Source organism: Amia ocellicauda, chromosome 1 (genome assembly GCF_036373705.1).
Source record: "Amia ocellicauda isolate fAmiCal2 chromosome 1, fAmiCal2.hap1, whole genome shotgun sequence".
In the NCBI taxonomy this organism is placed as follows: domain Eukaryota; kingdom Metazoa; phylum Chordata; class Actinopteri; order Amiiformes; family Amiidae; genus Amia; species Amia ocellicauda.
This window is the reverse complement of record NC_089850.1, coordinates 39147337-39172246: the sequence shown is the minus strand read 5'-3', so window position 1 is coordinate 39172246 and position 24910 is coordinate 39147337. Positions and strand designations below refer to the sequence as shown.

At 36.4% G+C, this 24910-nt stretch overlaps 1 protein-coding gene across 3 annotated transcripts in view; it reads left to right on the top strand.

The window, feature by feature from the left end:
• Positions 1–24679, top strand: part of supt3h (SPT3 homolog, SAGA and STAGA complex component) — a 174984-nt gene extending 150305 nt beyond the window's left edge. For all 3 annotated transcript variants that reach the window (XM_066704357.1, XM_066704348.1, XM_066704365.1), the window contains 2 exons: positions 609–719; positions 24124–24679. In XM_066704357.1, the coding sequence (XP_066560454.1) occupies positions 609–719; positions 24124–24165 (153 nt within the window). In that variant the 3' untranslated portion in view covers positions 24166–24679. The remainder of the gene's footprint in view (positions 1–608; positions 720–24123) is intronic.
• Positions 24680–24910: the final 231 nt, after the last annotated feature.

Here is a 24910-nt window from a genome sequence, read left to right as displayed (position 1 = left end):
AATTTTGAGGAATATTTTGTTCCTTTTTATGTAATTTCTAAACAATAAATTAATACATAAACACAAATATATGTGCATATATTAACATTTTGCTTTGGAGAAATGGCAGTTGTTAAAGAGGAATAAAATGTTACTTATTAAAAGTATGTGATACCATACCATAAACATGATTAAAAATAGATAATTTAAAATATACATATATCAATAATAATTGTAATAATAATAATATGGTTTGACAGTCTTGACTTGGAATTGGAAAAAAAAGTATTAAATTCTTAAATTTCCAGGAGGAAAATGTTTATATATTAATTTACATCTCAGAGAGAGACGGAGAGAGAAGGGGGGGCAGGGAAACCTTTCAATTTCTGGTTTCTATTATGCGAGACTAAAGTCTTTGAATGGTCATACATCCAGCTTCATAATTCTGTGGACTTAATGAAATTTGTCACAAAATGTATTTGCTGTGTTCTTCTCGAGGTCTTGTTTTTCTTGCTTTTTTTCCTTTTCTTTTTCTTCCGTGTGTGTGTGTATTGTTGGCCTGTTGTGCAGAGGAGCGCATAAAGCAATGTTTTTGATTTAGCAACAATTTATGTGTTTTTCTGTTGCAGAGTGCTGCAGCCTGTGGTCTAGAGGCTCAAAGCAATGCCATCCAGCCCGCCCACATCAGAGAAGCGATCCGGCGCTACAGCCACAAGATTGGCCCGCTCTCTCCATTCACAGTACGTAATAACAGAGCTATAAAAAAGTTATATTTATAATCTCAGAGAAGTCTGATTTTAAAGTGGTCAAGCTAAGAAGTATTGGAATTGTTGGGAGCAATTTGTGGTTACTGTAATTTTCTTTATAAAAGTGGCATAATTCTACTGAGGAATTAAATGGAATAATTTTTGTACATTTTGGAAATACAAAAGAAGTAGTTTTAATTTATCTCTCTTGCTCTCTCTCTCTCCAAGACAATTTTAATTGCAATTGAACATTTTATGAATGTTTGGAGAATATTTTTTGTATTTTTTGTAAAGAAAATATTTCTATAGCTATTTAATATGCAAACCTTTCAAAATTTAGAAATTTAGAAAATCTTGACTGCTCTAAAGATGAATCTTACATTCTCCCTTCAGTTCCTATATTGTGGGTGTCGTAAATGCTATATTTTGTTCTTAAGACCAGCTGTGAAAGGTGCCAGTTTCAAAGGTTAAAGCTATACATGTCTGTGCCTATACTTTATAGTTTGCATAATTGATTCTGATTAATCTTTATGGTCTGAAACCAAGAGTTAAAGCATGTAGTGTGTTACATTAACCTGAATTCCTTAATTTTAAATATGCATTTTGTCCATATCCAGAAAAATCCCATCTCTGAATGTATACATGCATATATATATATTATAAGGGAAAATTCAATTAGTTGATTTTAGGGGTTGATGCTTAAATGCAAAATTTATATGGTTATATGGTTAATATCTTGGATTACAGTCATGTAGTGTTTACCGGGAAGCATTTGCTTTTTACAAGGCCTTTAGTCATACTAATTGAGAAGTAGGTTTTTATATCTGTATATCTTGCAAGCATCACAAAATACATTCGAAAGGCTTTAAAATGTATTAATTTAAATGTTCTGCAGAACCTAATGACTTGCATTTAATATCATTAGAAATTACTTGGAATTCAGGTGTCATTTCATATTGCTGGTATGTGGCTTCCCATATATATAGGCCTATAATTTTTTGTAATCTAGTTGCTTATTTATTGATTTACATAATTTGTCAAATATAGCTGCCCATTACTCTTAAATCTGAGTGATATGTACAAACATAAAATGCACCCCCACCCCAATTATTATTATTATTATTATTATTATTATTATTATTATTATTATTATTATACCTATATGTTATCATAGCCTACTGTATTTTGAATCCATTGAAGATTATATGTAATCTGCAAATCATCCCGGCATTCTCCATACACCCACAATGTGTTGGTCACCAGGGATCAATAAAAAAATGAAAATGGCAAAATAATTACTTCAGGAGAAATAATTATTGTTTGTATTGACTAAAGGTCAGGTTGAGGTCATTGAAAGGTCCCTACAAAATAAGGTTGATTTAAATAGTTCATCCTACAGGGATAGCCAAATCACAGCCTAATAATCTTTACATTTATAATTAAATAAACGTATGTGTGATATCATAGAAAGTCATGTGGTGTTAGAGGAGTCATGAGACCCGTACTGTACAGTCTGGAAAACAAAGAATAAGTGACATTGGCAGGGTGTCTCTTGAAGTGCCCATTCAACTCTGTGCTCTCCAGCCCTTAGGGGAGGATTAGGGGAACACCGACAGTCCTTAATTTACCTCTCAGCCTTCTGCCGTCACCTGCCCTGTGAAGCAAAGCAGGCCGAGCTGAGTGCTATGTTGCCTTAACTCTGCACTAGGACACTCCAGCGGTGATTGGGCCCATATGAGCTGAAGACACTGTGGCTAGACCGACTGGGTGACATGTATCTATCATCCATTCGCTTTAAGCTGCAGTGATGAGGTATAAATTGGGTATGGCATTTAAAAGACAAAGAAGGGAAAGATACGGAAAAATACTTTGCTACATTTTACTGTTCAAGCCCTTCCAGGCATCTCTTAATTTAATAATACTGGGAGCTTTGATTCTAACCAAGGAGAAGTCATGAATATTTTGCATAGATTATACTTAATTAATGTGTAAACATTATTATTATTATTATTATTATTATTATTATTATTATTATTATTTCTGGGCAGACGCCCTTATCCAGGGCGACTTACAAAATACAAGCGCAATACAAAGTGCAAGAATACAGTTATAAACATATAAATAATTGAAATGATTTAAAACCAGTGTATTAGGTAGTTTAATATTTTACTGTTGTCTGGCTACAGTATTATTATTGTATTATTATTTATTTCTTAGCAGATGCCCTTGTCCAGGGTGACTTACAAAATATAAGAGCAATATAAGAGTCAGTAAAGAATCAATGACATAATGCGTCTTAGCCATTGTCATTTACTGTTGATAAGTTCTTTTAAACTTCTGACTATCTGAGTATTAGTGCAGAGCTAATTAAATGGATTCTGTCATGTAATTGGTTTAGTTTATTGTAACTGGAGCCAGTTTCAAACCATGATTAATTATACCAATAAGTTATTTGGACTGGGAGCTGCCTTTTACCACATTGTAAGACCAAAAAACTCCCAGGAATGAATAAAAACTTGTTCAGTGGCCTGACTGTGTAAATATAAGTGAAACACCCAGAAAGAAAAGTGATGTTTTTATGGTCTTAGCCATTCACTGCAGTTGGTGTCCTTTCAAATACCCATAAGTCTTCTGTGCCACAACACAGCATCCTGAGGTTTAAAATGCAGCATCATTAACAGTCACTAAAAACTGCAATTCAACCAGTTACATATCAGATTAATGTTTGACTCCATTCCTTTTCCTTTTTACCAGTGATGACAATCTTATACAAGTGACATCTATAAAAATCAGCTGAGTGGTGGCGAGACAGGGTTTTCGAACAGTCATGAAGGGCATAAATTGTAGACATCACTGATGTTAACTCTCATGGTCTGAATCTTTCTTCTACTAATATAAAACTATCACACGAATCAAATAAATTTTCAGAATGCCTACAAAATTAAAAGCAAAAGGAAATGCCCCCGGCACACACATGCTAGAAAAACGTACTAATGGTATTTAATATGAAGTATTTCACTGGGTATTGAATTTAACATAGAAAACCATCACTTATTTGCAACATTACAGTGCAAATGGTCAACTGGGCATTTTTCCAAGATGCTTTGAATATGTTAATGAACCTGGCTTTAAGCCAAATCTTAGAGCTCATATTGTATGACACTGTGTATTTTTCAGAATAAAAATGCAAATGAGTCTCTCAACTGGAGCACACCAATTTCAAATTACATATTTCTGTAACAATCCCCTGAAATGAACTCACATCTTACATAACTACTAGCAGAACAAAATATCATCTGTTAGTGTTATAAATCTTGTTGTCAATTTTGCCAAGTATTTTTTTTACCAGGTGGAATTTTCTTTTCTGCACCGGATAAGGTATTTTCTAGTTTGCAGTGTTTTGGGTTGGCAATGGTTTTGCAGTGGGAACTCAAGTGTTTGAACCATGTGAACTTGTGTCAAGACAGAGTCTTCTACAGACAGGGTGAGCTGTATGTGCTGTAGTAAGTTATTGTGAATGTACTTCATGATTAAGCTAAATGCAATAAGATTATTTTGATCCCATCCCCTGTGTAAAGTACATGGTGTGCATTTGGGAGCTGTATGTCATGATTTTATTGATGTGGTTATTCGGTTGCAGTGTTTGAGAGAGTGTTTCTGATAAGATATGAGTCCAAAAGAATTTCATCAAGCATGCAGTTGAACTAAAAATGTGGAAATCTGCACTGGTATTTAACAAATAATTTTCATTCATGTTGCTTCACAACTAAAATTAAATGTTTCTATATTAATCGCCTAAACATCTATAGAACTTTTATCAGAAATTTCAAAAGTGTGCCTTTTCTCTATTCTTTATTTTTCTGTGATTTTGTATCTGTTATTGTGTTTTAAATTTTGAGACTGGTTTTATTAAATGTGACAGGAAGTAAGGGAATGACTTCTTCAGTCCCTCATTGCTTCTAACTCTGGAAATAATTTAGCAAACATAGCAACCTGAACTCAAGATGTGCCCAGTATGTTGGCTATCATCTTGATTACTGTGAAACTTATATCAGTCTCCCTCAGCTAGAAGAGTATGTCTTCATCTTCTATCATCTTTACATTACCACAATCTAATCATTTTGGAATTATTGACTTTCAGAAGTAATTTAGGGAGTGGTGCAGTGAAGCTCAATATCATTTGATAATACATGCACAACCAAACCTCCCTAATGACTCATAAACATTTGACTGCTAGAAACTTTGCACTACTATATGTGGCTAAAAGTCAAGTGTTACGCAATAACAGTAAATTATATAATGTGCAAATCAGTGCTGAACAAGTTTTATAGCAGCCTTCATTGTGTACATTACCTGTGTTACATTTTGACCCACCTCCATTTTTTTCTTATTATTTTGACAAGAATCAAAAGGCAAACAAATTAAAAACAGGTTAATTGAAAACCTTTGTCCTTAAATGTTGCAGCAATAACAATAGATAATTATTTAGCTTTATGATGTTGTCAGTTTGCTTTTAATGGCAGGGGATGTCCTACTAAATTCCACAAAGAGCAAAAATAATACTACCAATCTAATAACTACAAACAAATACACATTTTTAAAAGTATGCCTTATTCCCAACTTATTTATTTTTTAAATGATCCACACCACAATAAAAAATCCAAAATCCAAACTGAATATTTAAAGTAAAGTAAAACATTTAGCAAATATTTTCATTTGGTGGGTGGCTGTTTTAACCCTGGCATTAATTCCTTAAAAAATACAAGTAAAAATTGGTAATTGTTTATAAATATTGTCATGAGAGTGCACATAAGTGGACAATGCTTGGTCCACTTTTATCTTGAGAAGAAACAAATAATTAATTACGCAAGAAGTAAACCAGAAGACAAGGGCCATTGCAGTAAACGTGCATCCAGAGCTAAGGATTTCAAATTACTTGATTGTTGCAGTGAAGTAGTATTTTGTCCTTGAAAGTTTATATTTATATAGATACATATAATATATAATTACTGAAACAGTCTAGTTTATTTGTAAAATAAAATTTTAAACCTCAGATAATTACATCCAAATGTGAATTTTATGACATTTATGTAATTTCTTCAGTTTCTTTAAACAAATCTTCCCTTAATACAGGACTTCACTCTTCTAATACATGTTCTCAAATTGTTCCAAGACATAATCGCAGTTCCATTTTGCTCCACAGAGCATAATCAAGCCATGGCCTATTTTTTTTATATATATAAATATCCACCGCTTGTACAGGGCTTTACTGAAGTGTGTGAAACCCTGGCAGTGCTTGTAAATCGACTAAAAATAAGTAAATAAATGAATAAAATTGAACATGAAATAACGCTTGCTTTGCCCTCAATAGCTTTTCAATCAGAGCGTTATTATTGGTTGCAGATGTGAAGTATGTGCATTTTAAAAGGCTCCTATTTAAGATTTAATAAAAGTAATCAGACTCAAATAAAATAACTGCTTGTATTTAACCTCCTATTTAAATAGTATTACCAGGTATATTATTCCAATTTATAGTTAATGAACATAGGCTTTGATACGCTATATTATTCCAGCCTTAATAGTACAATTGTTTAGCCTATAAGGATTTTTAAATCTGTAAAACGAATATCTATTTATAAAATAACGTTTTACCAACTTGAATATATGTATATACAGACAGGGGGACAAACGGGGACAAATTAAAGGAAAAAGTGTCTCAGTACGGTGTTTGGCCACCACGAGCTGTCAGAACAGCTCCAATGCTCTTGGCACAGATTCTACGAGTCTCTGGACTCTACTGGAGGGATGAACACCATTCTTCCAAAAGATATTCCCTCATTTGGTGTTTTGATGATGGTGGTGGAGAGCGCTGTCTAACACATCGGTCCAAAATCTCCCATAGGTGTCCAATTGGGTTGAGATCTGATGACTGCGAAGGCCATAGCATATGATTCACATCATTTACATACATATCAAATCATTCAGTGACCCCTTGTGCCCAGTGGACCACTCCCATCAGGATAGTAATGTTTCACCATAGGATAAAGGTGATCAGTCAGAATAACTTTGTAATGATTTGCAGTGACCCTTCCCTCTAAGAGGACAAGTGGACCCAAACCATGCCAGGAAAATGCCCCCCTAACAGAGCCTCCGGACCCATTCACTGTAGGGGTCCAGCAGTCAGGCCTGTACCGTTCTCTTGGTGTCGCCACACATGTACTCGTCTACTTGTCGAGAACATTAGCCAGTTGAGTGTCTTTGTGACTGAAGCTCCTGCCATTTGTGCCTCAATAATGACCTCTCTTTCAAAGTCACTTACATCCTTTCCTCTTGCCATCTTGATCCAAAATGAAGGTCAGCTGGGCCTGCTCAGCATTTATATGCATGCCACAGAGTGTGATAGGATTTGAATTGCTTAATTGTATGATGCAGTACACCCCCTTGGAGGCATCTGCATTCATCATGTACCTCCACTCATTTATTCAGGTTTTTCCTTTAATTTGTCACCCATGTGTGTATGTGTATGTATGTATGTACTGTATGTGTATTAATTATTATGATGTGTGTGTATTAATTATACACACACACACACATATATTAATTATATACACTCACCTAAAGGATTATTAGGAACACCTGTTCAATTTCTCATTAATGCAATTATCTAACCAACCAATCACATGGCAGTTGCTTCAATGCATTTAGGGGTGTGGTCCTGGTCAAGACAATCTCCTGAACTCCAAACTGAATGTCTGAATGGGAAAGAAAGGTGATTTAAGCAATTTTGAGCGTGGCATGGTTGTTGGTGCCAGACGGGCCGGTCTGAGTATTTCACAATCTGCTCAGTTACTGGGATTTTCACGCACAACCATTTCTAGGGTTTGCAAAGAATGGTGTGAAAAGGGAAAAACATCCAGTATGCGGCAGTCCTGTGGGCGAAAATGCCTTGTTGATGCTAGAGGTCAGAGGAGAATGGGCCGACTGATTCAAGCTGATAGAAGAGCAACTTTGACTGAAATAACCACTCGTTACAACCGAGGTATGCAGCAAAGCATTTGTGAAGCCACAACACGTACAACCTTGAGGCGGATGGGCTACAACAGCAGAAGACCCCACCGGGTACCACTCATCTCCACTACAAATAGGAAAAAGAGGCTACAATTTGCACAAGCTCACCAAAATTGGACAGTTGAAGACTGGAAAAATGTTGCCTGGTCTGATGAGTCTCGATTTCTGTTGAGACATTCAGATGGTAGAGTCAGAATTTGGCGTAAACACAATGAGAACATGGATCCATCATGCCTTGTTACCACTGTGCAGGCTGGTGGTGGTGGTGTAATGGTGTGGGGGATGTTTTCTTGGCACACTTTAGGCCCCTTAGTGCCAATTGGGCATCGTTTAAATGCCACGGCCTACCTGAGCATTGTTTCTGACCATGTCCATCCCTTTATGACCACCATGTACCCATCCTCTGATGGCTACTTCCAGCAGGATAATGCACCATGTCACAAAGGTCGAATCATTTCAAATTGGTTTCTTGAACATGACAATGAGTTCACTGTACTAAACTGGCCCCCACAGTCACCAGATCTCAACCCAATAGAGCATCTTTGGGATGTGGTGGAACAGGAGCTTCGTGCCCTGGATGTGCATCCCACAAATCTCCATCAACTGCAAGATGCTATCCTATCAATATGGGCCAACATTTCTAAAGAATGCTTTCAGCACCTTGTTGAATCAATGCCACGTAGAATTAAGGCAGTTCTGAAGGCGAAAGGGGGTCAAACACAGTATTAGTATGGTGTTCCTAATAATCCTTTAGGTGAGTGTATATACACATACACACACTGAAAAGCCTAATATTTGACCAAATAAAATATTTAATCAAAAATTGCATAACCAATTGTCAAATTAACTTTGTACCTTCAATCGTGGCTAATTCAGGGAAGAACATGTAAAGACATTTCTTGCATTGTCCTTATTTAAAGAGTAGATGATTGTTCAGTACTCTAAAGCCAATGATTACTACTGCATGCCTTATTTAGATAATTCAAGATTGTGCAGTAGTGTATACAGTATGTTCAGATGAATTAAAGCAAGTTCATATCAACATTGTAGAGGCTGTTAGTTTAATTATAGAGATATTCAATTCTGAAAGTGACGTTGTTGCATTCCATCTTGCTGTGTATTTCCAATAGGGGGTTTCAAGGCCTATAGGGTGTGATTTGAAGAATGGCCATAATTTTAAAAAATATACAGATGCAATTACACACATGACACAGATAGGTAAGTACAGAGTCTCAGTGATAATGTTTTTCCCTGCTCTCTAAGCATTGCACTAGCTTTGGCTTTGACAGGTTTTATGGCTCTTCTGAGAGGCATCATTTACAGATGCTGTACATCAGTGACTTCATGATGACAAAATCTGAAATCCAATGTTTAAATTTCACTATGAGGAGTCTTTCACAGATGTATTTAGAAACTAATTGAAACACATTTATTTGTCCTAGGTTAGGGCATCTGCAAATAAATAATATTATAACTCCATAACGAAATCTAGCTCCATTCTCTTGATTGATAGTCATTTTGACTGTTCGTATAGAATCTGATTTTCTATTTCCAGTTTCCTTTCTCCTTCCCATCTCTCTGACATATTTGCCACTGTTAATTTAAAGTGGATATTTAATAAGCAGGTTATTTTACAGATTAACTTTACTAAGTATGGTCTCTCCTCTCAAATTTTTATGAAGGACACTGGTCTCATAGTTTTAGTTTTTTTTGTTAAAGAGTGAAGTATCAGATGTCAACTGTTTAACCTAAAGATTACTTTCAGCTGGCTCCTTAGGTTTTTATTATTATTGTTGTTGTTTGTAGTTGTTGATAGTATTAACAAGTTGTATATATATATATATATATATATATATATATATATATATATATATATATATATATATACACTCACCTAAAGGATTATTAGGAACACCTGTTCAATTTCTCATTAATGCAATTATCTAACAACCAATCACATGGCAGTTGCTTCAATGCATTTAGGGGTGTGGTCCTGGTCAAGACAATCTCCTGAACTCCAAACTGAATGTCTGAATGGGAAAGAAAGGTGATTTAAGCAATTTTGAGCGTGACATGGTTGTTGGTGCCAGACGGGCCGGTCTGAGTATTTCACAATCTGCTCAGTTACTGGGATTTTCACGCACAACCATTTCTAGGGTTTACAAAGAATGGTGTGAAAAGGGAAAAACATCCAGTATGCGGCAGTCCTGTGGGCGAAAATGCCTTGTTGATGCTAGAGGTCAGAGGAGAATGGGCCGACTGATTCAAGCTGATAGAAGAGCAACTTTGACTGAAATAACCACTCGTTACAACCGAGGTATGCAGCAAAGCATTTGTGAAGCCACAACACGTACAACCTTGAGGCGGATGGGCTACAACAGCAGAAGACCCCACCGGGTACCACTCATCTCCACTACAAATAGGAAAAAGAGGCTACAATTTGCACAAGCTCACCAAAATTGGACAGTTGAAGACTGGAAAAATGTTGCCTGGTCTGATGAGTCTCGATTTCTGTTGAGACATTCAGATGGTAGAGTCAGAATTTGGCGTAAACACAATGAGAACATGGATCCATCATGCCTTGTTACCACTGTGCAGGCTGGTGGTGGTGGTGTAATGGTGTGGGGGATGTTTTCTTGGCACACTTTCGGCCCCTTAGTGCCAATTGGGCATCGTTTAAATGCCACGGCCTACCTGAGCATTGTTTCTGACCATGTCCATCCCTTTATGACCACCATGTACCCATCCTCTGATGGCTACTTCCAGCAGGATAATGCACCATGTCACAAAGGTCGAATCATTTCAAATTGGTTTCTTGAACATGAAAATGAGTTCACTGTACTAAACTGGCCCCCACAGTCACCAGATCTCAACCCAATAGAGCATCTTTGGGATGTGGTGGAACAGGAGCTTCGTGCCCTGGATGTGCATCCCACAAATCTCCATCAACTGCAAGATGCTATCCTATCAATATGGGCCAACATTTCTAAAGAATGCTTTCAGCACCTTGTTGAATCAATGCCACGTAGAATTAAGGCAGTTCTGAAGGCGAAAGGGGGTCAAACACAGTATTAGTATGGTGTTCCTAATAATCCTTTAGGTGAGTGTATATATATATATATATGCATATGCATATTCTAAAATAAATGTAATAATACATGTCTATGTTCCAGGTTTAACAACAGAGGTTATCTAATATTCTTAAATCTAATCATTTAATGGGCAACATGTAAAGGGACATTGTTTATATTTCTGACAGACTGCTATTTCCTGGAATGCTTTATAAATGCTTCTCCATCCCTTTCTTAACAAGCCCTGTTGTGCCAGGGACCACTGGGATAACAGTGGTCTGCATTGCCAGCATCTTTAGGATTTCACTGTCCAGTTGGTACTTGAGCATTTTCAGTGTTTTGCCTGCAGAAACTGCAGTCTTTTTTATCCGTTGAATTTGATCATTATATCTAGTTTGTTTACATTAACAGTTTTATGGCCTCATTCCTTTTCCTTATCCTCTGATGGGTCATCTCATTGCATGTCTCATTGTCCAAGGCTTCTCTGTTGCATCTTTGTCTTTCACTGGTGTCTGCTGTTGCTTCTGTTGTTCGAGGTTCATATTAGTTTTGAAGTAAAGTATTCAGCCGTCATGAACCTGGTAACCTGTCCCCATTCTGTTGGAGATATTTTTTTCATATATTCTGTCACATTTTGTAAACCATTTGTTGAATAAGATACAACTTATCAATTTTCTTAATTATATCCTTTATTAGCATAATGTTTCCTTTAAAAGTTATCAACTATTATGTTGTGTCTTCTCTGGCTTCAGCAACTAAAATGCAAGATAATTTAAATTGACCGTTGTTACTTTATTATAGAAATGGAACATTATACCCAGTTCTAATATTTCTTTTGGGATCTTGGAGTAAGAATAAATTGAACTTTACCATTTATGTTTCTTTTATGTTCCGTAGAAAGAAAAACATAAATCTTCCCTTGGGTTCTGGGTACGCTGTATTAAATTGTAGTTAGTTACAAATGGTTTTAAATCAAAGCCAAGGAAAATTAATATTGGTCTTCTTCAGTGCAGCTAGAGATGGGACATTTGTGTTATGTGATAGGGCATAATTGTACCATTTTGCTTCCAAACTGTAAATATCAGAGTTGTGGTATTATAGAAAGACTGACTCCAAAGTCATGGAACCTGAATGTTGTTTTAGGAAGAAATTAAAATGAACATGTAGCTCCTGGATACAGAAATAAATATAGCTGTTGAAATGAAGTTTAAAATACAGCTATGAAATTCATATTTTAATAAAATTAAAGTGACAATGCATCTGCAATCTGCATCCAAACTGGAATGAATCCTAGCATTTTGTTCCAGGATAGAGACATAATTTCTCTTTTGTTAAAGCATAAATATGTTACATTACAAAAAAACGAAAGAAATATAGTGCCATTAAAAATTGAGTAAGCCAAGATGGGGCTAGAAAAATAAAAAGATCTTGCCTCCCATTTTTAGATTTATGAAACCAAACTTTTTCTGGTGTAAATGGCTTTTTGTATGGTTGCATCTGGAAGTGTTTATTTTGGTGGCATGTAATCTATCTGTGGATTGAGTTAGCAGCAACAGCAGCCCTCTTTTGTGTGTACTTCTTGTCTTGAACTTCTGTAAATGGTTTAGTTGAACGTGTTCCAGTTGGAATATTTGCTGCGTATCTTTCTTACCTGTTTGCTGTGTTTGATTTACTGGACGTATCCCCCACTGTCATCCTCCCATCCCCATACTCCTGCAGGAGATGTATGGGCCATTAAGTAGGTGTACAGGGGGAAGTTCCTCCATGATTAGCCTGAATGGATCTTGCTGTGCTCATGCTGGAATCTGTTGATCTTTAAAGAAGAACCACCTCTAATCCTTTGCACAGAAATCCCAGATGTCCCTCTTCACTGTAAATCTTCCTGCTCTGCCATATCCTTAGCTGGGATCAGCAAACAGTGAATGCAAAGTGCACTGTGTCAGGCTATTGCACTTGGAAAATCTCTGTATTGTATCTTGTTTTGATATGTATATGTATAGATAGGTGGACAGATGGATGGATTGATGCATAGCTAAATAGATAACTTTCTCCCTGTGTGTATATATATATATATATATATATATATATATATATATATATATATATATATATATATATATGTAGTAGTAGTAGTAGTAGTAGTAAGCTGCTTTCAGTGACAAGTTAAAGCTATGATTTTGTGGGGCAGCATCACACCTGTTCATTGTAGCTTTCTGCACAACACATAGCACATGACTGATGTTTGTGTTCATGTGCATGATCACGTGTGCGTGGGTGGCTGAGTGTGTCTCTGTATGTTTATGTGTATATAAATCCTGTTTAGCATCTAAATCAGAGTTCTTTAAAAAAAATACTACACTAATAAGAAATAGCAGATGATTTGGGTTAGTCTTCATTAAACTGAAGAAATCATATCTTACATTTTAATCTGAAGAACTCTTAATGTTATGTTTACAAAGTTGTAATTTCATACGATAGATTCAAGGTGATTCATGAGTACTTTATTCTTTGGTCTGTGTTCAATAAAAAAGCTGGAAACTGACTGGAAAAAACTGTAATAGTTTCATTTTCATAAGGAAAAATATTGTATTTTGCCAGGCCACTTTCATCTAATGGTTTTCAGTAGTGTAATTATACCATATTTTACTGCTTCTGAGCAGGATTATTATCAGTCTTAGCTCCACCTTGTTACATTGCAGGCAATCACATCTCATGATTTAATAAAATGCAAGATTTTCTTTTTTTTTCAATTTGCAAGCCTTGAGATGAAAACAACCCTGGTATGAAAGCAGTCCAGCTTAATTTCAGGTAGGGAGTTTAAAGAATGGAAATGTTATAATTCTGAAATATAACCTCTCGTTCAAATGACCAGAATGTGGGATTTTATTTTTTACACTATATTGATGATGTTTAGGGGAATGTATTATATTGAATGGCATTTGCATTTTTATGCCACTAAGCTTTAGTAGTTGCTTTATTTATGTATTCCCTTTATGCTACAGAACAACTTACCCCATATTTTGGATCAATTTTCATGCTATCAGTAAATACTGAAAAGTGCTATTAAGTTTTTTTTTCTTTGCCTGTATGTTCTCAATAGCTATTGAAGGATCCATCTGAAATCATCCTTAAAATACCTAGAAAGTGTATTATTACAAAACTTTTATCAATCTTTAATTCCTGTCCATTTTTTGAAATATTGCTTGTGAACAGAAATAATTTTACTTGCCAGAATTATGATTATTCATAAACTGACTTTGCAATATAGCTTAAATTGTATGTTTGCATAGAGCTGTCCTTAAAACTGTTTCTTTTTAAGTAGGATTTATTTTCAGAAAAGATAAACAAACCCCACATATATTTCTGTCATACAAACAATATTAATCACACATAATACAATGCAGTCGCTACACCAGCTGGAGTTAATTATCTCATGTGTTAATTAAATCAAGACGAATATTTGGTGGGGCACAAGGAAATAATGAATAAACATTTCAATAAGTGTACTGTAGACTTTTGTAGATGTTTCCGGAAAATATCACTATTGAATGAAGGCATAATTGTATGTCTTTGGAGTAGCGTGACTCCGGCACACAGAGGAATTTTGCACGGCTACATCCCATTGCATTTGAAACAGATCTCTTTCATGAATATGTAAGGAGTGAAAACATGTTTATTGCAGCATTTCAATATGTCTGTGTAAGTGAACCTCACTGCCAATTTCCACAGTCCTGTCTCTATTCTGTCTCTGGACAAGTTACTAAAATATTTCCAGGGTGTCTTATTCTTTTTAAGAAGTTCTTTTTGTTTAGTTTTTTTTTTTTTAAGACAGACTTATGTCTGTGCACATGTATGCCATGTTTCCACTTCAGACTTTCTTTGTATTTTTATGCCCCGTTTCCATTCCCACTGGGATTATCATGAACACTTGCTGCAAAAGACATTAAAGACTGTATTTGTTCTTTTTTTGTTTTGTTTTGTTTTTTATTAAGAAGCAAAATGTGTTACTTATCTAATTCATATCTCCATTTCTAAGGACCAGTTCTATATCAGTACGTCCTTTCTGAATGTGAATGGAGTGGAGAAGTATCTCTCGGTCTGGAAAATAATCAAAGTCTCACTGCAAGGCTCTCTCATAAATATATCACAGGGGGTGTGTAAGCAGGCAACAGATATGATATGCATTATTTTATCTTTCTGTAGTCGAATGTGCTTTGGACAGGTAAATTTAACCTTTATTATTCCTCATATGATGTGTGAAGATGTAGGTTATCCTTCTTCGTGTACTACAGTTTGTTCTGACCTAAGTAACACAACTCTAATTAGACCTGGTCAAAGAATCTTTGTTTGTCACACTTAATTACCTTCATATTGATAGCCGTGTGAGAAACAAGATTGCTTTGGTTTGTTATCCTCAGTTAAAATTAATTTCTGTTTTTCATGTGCTAATATGTTGTGGGTTGTGCTCTATGCTGGGGTAAGCCTAAGGAATTGGTGGGAATGGCAGGCTAGGAGTGTAGGGAGGACTGTGCAGGGGATCGGGCCACAAGCAAGGCACTGAGCTGTACCTGTGCTTCTGTGAACCTGCAGAGCGGTCCGCAAGGTCTTGCAAAGAGAACGGCTACTCTGACTCTGTAAGAATAGCGACTGCAGCGCACTGGGAAAAATTGTCTTTTTCATTCACTTCAGAGGCATCTTACTATGAGATTCATACATTTCCAGTTCTGGAGAATATACACTGATCAGCCATAACATTATGACCACCTGCCTAATATTGTGTAGGTCCCCCTTTTGCCGCCAAAACAGCCATGACCCGTCGAGGCATGGACTCCACTAGACCTCTGAAGGTGTGCTGTGGTATCTGGCACCAAGACGTTAGCAGCAGATCCTTTAAGTCCTGTAAGTTGCGAGGTGGGGCCTCCATGGATCGGACTTGTTTGTCCAGCACATCCCACAGATGCTCGATTGGATTGAGATCTGGGGAATTTGGAGGCCAAGTCAACACCCTGAACTTGTGATTCATCAGACCAGGCCACCTTCCTCTATTGCTCCGTGGTCCAGTTCTGATGCACACGTGCCCATTGTAGGCACTTTCGGCAGTGGACAGGGGTCAGCATGGGCACCCTGACTGATCTGCGGCTACGCAGCCCCATACGCAACAAACGGCGATGCACTGTGTGTTCTGACACCTTTCCATCAGAACCAGCATTAACTTTTTCAGCAATTTGAGCTACAGTAGCTCGTCTGTTGGATCAGACCACATGGGCCAGCCTTCGCTCCCCACGTGCATCAATGAGCCTTGGCCGCCCATGACCCTGTCGCCGGTTCACCGCTTTTCCTTCCTTGGACCACTTTTGATAGGTACTGACCACTGCAGACCGGGAACACCCCACAAGAGCTGCAGTTTTGGAGATGCTCTGACCCAGTCGTCTACCCATCACAATTTGGCCCTTGTCAAAGTCGCTTAGATCCTTACGCTTGCCCATTTTTCCTGCTTCTAACACATCAACTTTGAGGACAAAATGTTCACTTGCTGCCTAATATATCCCACCCACTGACAGGTGCCATGATAACGAGATTATCAGTGTTATTCACTTCACCTGTCAGTGGTCATAATGTTATGGCTGATCAGTGTAGGTGTGACAGTTAAGTAGTGATACAATTACTTTGTTGCATATTATTTATTTGTACACATTTTGTGTGCAGTAACATGCAAGTAATAAAGGCTGCCTTTTAATGTGCAATATTAAACACATTAACTGTACTATTTGCATCTTCTGTATTATTAAACAGTCACATTTCTAAATGGCCAAAAGAAGGCTTCAAAGAGAACAAGCTTCCTACATCGTTCGAAACCAGTGAAGCAAGAAAAGATTTAAAAAAAAACTCAACAACATAACCAAAAAACAAAATCGCTGTCTCCAGGAGCACATAATGCTTGAAAATACCTGAAACTGTTTATTTTCATATTTGGCATGCTGCTTGTTGCACCAGAGAAACCATGTCTAGTGGTCTTCACTGTAGCAGAAGATAAAACAAAAAAGAGAGAGATTTTATATAATGGTTTACATGTGTGAGTTCCCTCTGGCAGGAGCATCGTAATTAGAAGGCCGTTTATCCAGGAGAAGAGACTATGTGTCTTTCAGATGCACTCGATGTCTTGGCTTCCATGGCTAAACAGAGGACATCGTGGTACTGCTCAGAGATAAACATCTTTCTTTTTCAGTTATTCATTTCTCTCCTCTTCCTGCTGCCTTGGCAGGGATGTAGAAGGAGAAGCAGGGAACAGCCGAGTGCAAACAATTTTCTTCCTTCCTCATTCAACAAAGCCTGGACAAGGCTCCTGGCTTCCTGACATGAACAACTTTCATTTCACTACTGTGACTCTCTGGGACGCAAATTGAAAAAAATAACATACAAAAATAATCATAATAATAAAAGGAGCTGCTTGAGGAGTTTGTACTTCCTTTCATACTAATAAAGTAGCTAATTCAGCTAAGTCCCACTTTCCTTTGAGATTTACTCCATTCCACCCTAGAGATTTGTGGATACGGAATATAATTTCCCTCCACAGTCATTGTGAAGTTTATTGTGTTTACTTTTTGTTTTAAGGAAATTATTGGTACTATTCCAATAAATGCCATAAACATTATATATTTAGATTATATTTAAAACAAAAACAATAATAAGTAATAATAACTATGTGTGTAAGTAGACAGTAGATTTAAAATATATCATGGCAATCTTCAACCTATTTGACATAGTTAATAGAAGATGTATTTTTAGAGGGTTCCTGCTCTTTGTGTGTTTCTATGGTCGATACATTTTTTCTCTGCATGTGATTGTCAGTTTTGCCATTGAATACAAACCAGTTGTTAGCAATATAGATTTGCTTCAGCAGCCAGAAAGAGAGAGAATGTGCAGATTGAGCTAATTTTATTGTCTACAGTTAGGGATGGTTTGTAATGATTTGCTACCACAGCTTTTGAACCGTCAAGAGGAATTGTATTATGTAAATAATATTGTGAAGTAATGTATATTTATTTCACTGCAGTAAGATATTATACATAATTATTCCATCTAGTGGTTTCCGTTGATTAATACGTGAAATCATGAAAATGCTTTTGAATACTTGAACTCTGTCTGTCAGCATTTATTTTGGAAAGAATTATAAATTAATTATTTCAATTCAAGTTACGGCAGCTTGAAATATAAATTTCCAGATTAATGTCATTACTATTTTGAAAAGACTGAGTTCTATGGAACAGCTCTCTGTTATTTGATTAGAGGTTGATACATTTCAAATAAAGTCACGGTTAATTAATGTTATCGGGTACATAGCAACTAGAAGCCATTAATTAATTAATATAACACTGCATTACACACTCACCGACTCATTATTGAAACTAGAGCATACTGTTTATAGGTTTAAAGTTATATGCCACTGTACCACCTGGGAAGAACATAGAGTTTATTTCAGTTTCTTTTCTGACCTACTGTAGTCCTCGCAGCTTGTTCAGAACCAGTACAATATTTCAGCAGTCAATGTCAACTAGATAACTTGCAGCATGTGTGGATATACCCCAAGCAACTGAGCCAGCAGAGTATTAAACTTGCCTTGCTAATAACATTCTTAACTTTGGTTTTTTCTGTGGGTAGACTGTAACGTTGACCAGTCACAGATTTGATGCATCTACTCTGGATTGCTGTCGAGTGTCTTCATAGCCTGTAATATATGGGCAATAAAATCAGCAAGGGTCACTTACTGGACTGCAGGAATGTATTTGAGTTGTACGCGTTGCGAGTTTCTGTGTGGTGCTCTGTAACCACGTTACCTCTTCCTCCTGGTCCTGTCAGCAGGCAGTATTTCAACAATGATACATAATACATCCCACCCTTCCAACAAACCAGGCCTCCCTGCCTCATAGCCCTGCAGGTTATTCTTGGACTTCTTCAATCCAACCTGCGTCCACAGACATCACATAGCTGTGGACAGCAGCAGCTAGCCACCCACTGCCTAGAAAGCATGTGCATGATCAGGTGGAGGTTCAAAGACCTCCTGTGAAAGTATTGCTCATTGGAAAAAGACATCGAACTTCAGGCGTACCTGACAGTCTGATTTGCTTAGCCATATTTAAATATGTTAAAAATAATTGTAGATATATATCGCCAGCTATATAAACAACCTGGCTTTCCCCCCTGTGGTTTCTAATTTCATTATAATATAACTGTGTAACATTTTCTTAAGATAATAAAATGTTTAAGATTTGTTGTAATGTAAATTAAATGATTGATTAGAGTTGATTAAATGCTTTATTCTTGGAAATGAAATGCATGGTAATCCAGGCCAAGCAAACATGCTGAAAGGAAGCATCCTGAATCTTTCAAGGCTGTTGGTATGAAAGTGCTTGTGTGTTCTTGCTTTGAATCAGCTACTTTAAAGCATTGTCTTTATCAACACAACAGATGTGTGATGTATTTTAGGAGAACGTATTGCTGGATAATTTGTGCTTCCTCGGAGAGGGCTTGGGGGGCACATATGTAAATAATTTTTTTTGTTTTGTTTTGGTTGGTTTTGTTTTTTGTTTTTTCTCTCTTTTTTTTTTTTCTTCCAGTCTCAAAAGTATAAATAGTTAATTCAGGGGGGGTGGGGGGCAGCGTTTTTTAAATCCTTTCCAGTTGGAGAATTGTTACTGTGACTAGAGTCTAAATTAAAACACATTCAGCACAGGAAGGAACTGTTCCCTGAGATATTTCTCTATTACTTCCCTTCTAACATCCGCATATTATAAACTTATCAAGGCGAATTTGGATTGTGACCCCTTTCCATTGACATTCTGTTTTTTCATTTGAGTTACACATCTAAGGAGAAAAGTGCTCAGTACTCAGCCATTTACAAGTGTTTGTAGGTTGTATTCAAGTTTGTATCCTTCCAGGACTAAGTGGGACTAGTGCTCTCCAGCACTAGTGCCTCTGGATGGAGATTTAGGGTTTTTTTTTTTTTTTGAATGGAGAAAAAATAGTATTTTTTGCTTGTGTATTTTTTTAACATGTTTTTTAGATATTTGTTTTGACAATATCTGAATATTTCAATGAATATTTCCACAGCTGTTTACACCAGCCGCATATTTAAAACATATATAGTAAATCTGACTCCTGGCACGGAAGTCAGTCGTTTTCTGATGATTACCACTACCTGTCATTTTATTGCAGTCTCAAGCCAAGCATTTAACTTCCAGTTAATTGAAGTGGCGGCAGAAGGCTCAGCATTATCATAAATAAACTGTTTCTATATATGAGGGTGTCTGTGTTTATTTATATTTCGGAGTTCTAATTCGATGGACACCAATGTATATTTAGATATATAAATAGCACATAGATCTGTTAAAAAAAATATGAGAAGAAAATGTGTTCAAATTTGTTTGATGTTTGATTTGTTCAAGCATCCCTTGTGTTTGCTTTAGATTTTTATTTGTTAAGCGTAAACAAATTGATGTATCACCCATAATATTATTAAGTAATTAAGTAATATTAAATCATGTCTCAAATAAAGATTTTAACTTATAAATTCTGTAGACTTAAGAATATAGGTCTATAAAAGCACTGACTTCAAAGTATTTTTAAGAGTATTAAAAACAGATATTTTGGACTCACCAAGGTTATCCATTAGATTCCTACAATTAAATAGGATGTCTTTTTCTGCATATGTCAGTGGCGGGCAAGTCAGAAATGTGAATGTCTGGTTTTATTTCATTTTAACTACCATTAGACCACATCACTGAAGTTATAATATCCCTAACCACCAACTAGAAGGGGAACAAAAAGAATGAATACTATTGAGAGGAAGACAGAGCTGGCCAATTTTATAGAATCGGGAATCAGAGTAGCTACCCTGAGGACCTCAATATTGAGATCCATGAGAGTGGGAGTTTATTTTAAACGGGGCAATTCTTCAGCAATAGCTTTCCAGTTTTATGTATTTATTCCTGATATAAAGTACAGTGTTACAGTTTGTTGAAATTGTCTTATTTTTTATTTTTTATCTATTCACTTGTGTTTCAGTATGACATGTACTCCTGCTGTTTCTTTTGGATTGCAGGTCTTTCTTCTGTTCAGTATGAATTGCGTTGCCTTAAACTATATAAAGAGAAACATCGGAACCGTGCTCTGGGGTTTGAATATACACAACTAAATGTGCACGTTTTTCCTTGGACATTGATGGATTGAGGCAATTGCAGCAAAGTAACACAATACATTTGCTGGAACCAGACATTGGCAACCCTCTTCACAAAGTAAAGGAACTACAAATATTCACTCCCAAAAATGTGCAAAGCCCACTGCAACTGGATCATTTGAAAGGTACCGATATCAGGTTACATTTTGCGTGACAGACTCTTGTGCACATCAACCCGTCAAAGCTTTTTTCTTGTGCAGTTGGAGCCTGTAGACCGTTTCAGGACTATCAGTACTGTTACAATACTCCAGTTCATTTGTTGTACAAGCAGTGTATCCCTGGGGAAGGTCCACTATTCCAAAATATCAGTGATATTCCCCAGGTTTGTATCTAGTAATGATACAATTTTTTATTTGATGACACCCTGGTTCGCATTAGCAGAATTGTTTATTTTTTGATTGGTGCCCTCGACCTACGCATTCCTTTTGTAGATACACAAAGATTGATTTAACAACGAATTGTGAATTTTATCCCAAAAATCAGAAGACAGATAGATGACAGATAAAGATTAAAATGAATAGGTACACATAAAAGACTCTTAAATCCATTTGGACTAGGTTTGGCATCATTCTATTTGTAATAGGCAACACCTAACAATATCTTCTGTTAAAAGAATACAAATAATGGAATAGAAAACTTGGCTTGACTTACACCAAGAAAACGTTGTTTGTCTGTACTATCTGTATTCCTCTGTGCTATTAGAATAAAGCCAATGGGTTTCAATGCTTATTAGTAGGGTGTGCGATGTACTGTGTATGAAATATAACAGAGTCAAGTCAATATGACTTAATAAGGCCAGTGGAAACTATTTATTCATTTGAATCCCCCCCCCCCCCCAATGTGAAATTATTTTTTTCAAGGTCAGAGGTGCAATACTTGTATAGCATTGATATTGTTTTTAAAGCCGTAGATAACAAGAGAGAAAAATAGAAACAGTAGCTGTAAGGGGGAAAGGAGGGAACATTTGCTGTTTGAAATTAGGGAATCTTTGTATTTTATAGGTTCCAGGTTAGCTGGAAAGGAATGAAAGTTAGCGTTATATCCTGTGTCTCTCTCTCTCTCTTTTTCCAGTTTGCCAGCCAGTTAGTGTTCCAGAGCTGTATCTTATTTAAAGGGTTCAGTTCCTCCCTCTGTTCCTAAATAAATCCTTCCACTGTCTGGGTCTTGTCTCCTTGTTTGATTTATATGCTCAAATGTTAAAAGAGACTTGGGGGTGGGGGGAGAGTACAATGAAGAAACAAGAAACAACAACACGCAACAAAACAAATTATTTCACATTGCCAATAAGGCCAACAATTGGGCATCTGGTTTGATTTTACTTTTTTTTTAAATGGTAATTTATTTTTGTGAAGCACTAACTTGAATAAGTTTGTTTAAATACCTCACAGTAATGTTGTGTGTCACCGACAGGATCTGAGTGTCTTGTGATTGTCCGCCCTAACTGTGTATATTTTTCCCTCAGAAAATGTATAGTGATAAAAATAAAAAGAACTTTAACAAAATGATCAAGATCGCAAAACTTGTGTGGCACAGAATGGGTTAAAGGGAACCAACAATTATGTTCTATGGAAACTCTAATGATCTAAACATTTAAACATTGATGACAACAGCTATACAGTACATGCGTTTCTTGATGATTGTTGTGCTGCTATGAAGTCCAAAATATGACAAATATGCCAGCGCAAGCACTAAAACATGCATTCCCTCTCCAAATACTGCAGCAGTTGTGCGGGTCTGTTTGTGTTCCAGACACCATCCCGTCTCCCCGCTAAGTCTCCGGGGGCCGTCAAGGGCTAATCTGAGCCCTGCTTGTCATTGTTTTGTTCTAAGGGTTTTTACGATGTTTGTGAGTGTACTTCTATCTTAAATTAGACTGTTTCTGGTGACAGGATGTACAGTTAAAGACAGAAGTATTCACCCCCTTCTGCTTAAAAGTGATTGACTAGAAGAGTCCAGGTTTTTCCAGAGTGAATTGTGAAAGATGAGCATATTAAAGTTCTTCACTCCGTCTGCATGTGAAGTAGATATTCAGTCAGCTGAAGTAAAAGTCCAAGACCACTTATAATATTATAACTAATAATAAGTGACAAATATAAACATGCAAATGTAGGCTCTTTTAAGATTTTATTGCTGTGCAACATTTAATCACTAATTGATTTATTTGAACTTCATGCATCCTCAGAATAGCTCAAACTGGTATTTTGTGTTGTTTAGTAATATTGCTGCCAAACAGAAAAAAACATGACAATGAGCAGCTTAGCATTCCTGCAAATTAAAACTGACTTCTGACAGACTTCGGTCTGATGTAATGCTGTTTGCGTTTGTTTGTTTTTGTTTGTTTGCTATGTCATATATTCTGGAGGGGTAGTTTCAAAGTCATAGACATTTGATACAGAATTGTGCCCAGTGGCTGAGCAGGCTCTTTCTGAATTACAGCCTTGCTCCCTGTATCTGGCTCTTGTTTGTAAGTTTTCACAGGTGACTGTCCAGCACAGTCCCCAGGCTGGATATTGCCTTTATGTTTTTGGAATCGTTCTTATTCAGTGTAAAGTCATAAAAACAAAATACCATGTGTACAGCAAAGCGATGATATAGTGGTTTGGAATGCTGAAAAGTTGTATTCACTGTTTTGAAAGCTCTGATCATTAAAATTGACCTCCTGATTTGTTTTTTTTGTTTTTTTGAAGCAGATACCCCCCACCACTAACACCCCTTCTCTTTTCCCTCTTTCCCCAAATGCATAGCGTAACTAATTAAAATATTGAAACTCCATACATCCAAGTGTCTACTGTTTTCCTTAAATAGTACTACAAACCACTTGTTAACCACACTGAAGAGGTTTTTAATAGACAAAGCGGTTGCTTGTAACTCCACCACCAGAAATGTTCAGATTAAACAAAAATATTACATTCCAGCCAGTGTTGTCTACAAAACCGGAAAAACGGCCGGCCTCTGTGGAGCTGAAGTGATAATTCATTGCAGATTTTCTTCCCTCTCTCCCCCTCCCACCTCCTCTCTTGGACAGAGTGCCTACCGCAGAAACGGGATGACTTTCCTGGCCTGCTGATTGGAGGTAGCAGGAGAAACCGGAAGAGGTGGCATTGTTTGAAGGTGACTTTGCAGCCCTGAAAAACATACATACATATCTTCGCTCTCAATGTGCCAGTAGTCAAATGATTTGTTGTGACCAGACTTTTTATTGTTCTTTCTCTCTTCCTCTTCTTCTTATTATTCTTGTTCTTCTTGTTCGCTTGTTTACTAGCTGGAACATTTGGCTAATTAACAACAGGATGTGTTTGGATCCTGTGTAGGTGGATAAGAATGCAGATTGCATGATTTTTAATTCCAGTCTCTTTAGTTGTTGTTTTTTTCTTAGTTGGCAGGCACCCCCATGAAGTGGGAGGATCTATTTATGAATGTGACATTATGTTTTTTTAATTAAACACATGGGCATGATCTATAGCCTTTTCTTTGCTTGTTTGCATTTTGATAATCTTAAAACGAAGAACCCTTGGAGTTGAAGTCATGGCTTTATGTATATAATTTTTGTTTTATTTTTCTAATAAACATTCCTTGCATTATGCCAGCTTTCTCTGGTCTTTAGTAAAATGGATGTTATTTTTCAGTGCGTGTTTATGATATAAAGTATCACATTTCATTTCAATAAAACCACCCTTTTTCCACTTTAATTAATTGAGCAAAATTACATAATGAATCAATTTAAATAAAAGATAGCTAAATTTAGAAAACAAATCTATAATAAGAATGACACTTAAAACTATTTTCTATTTCTGATAAGGATAAAGCTGATG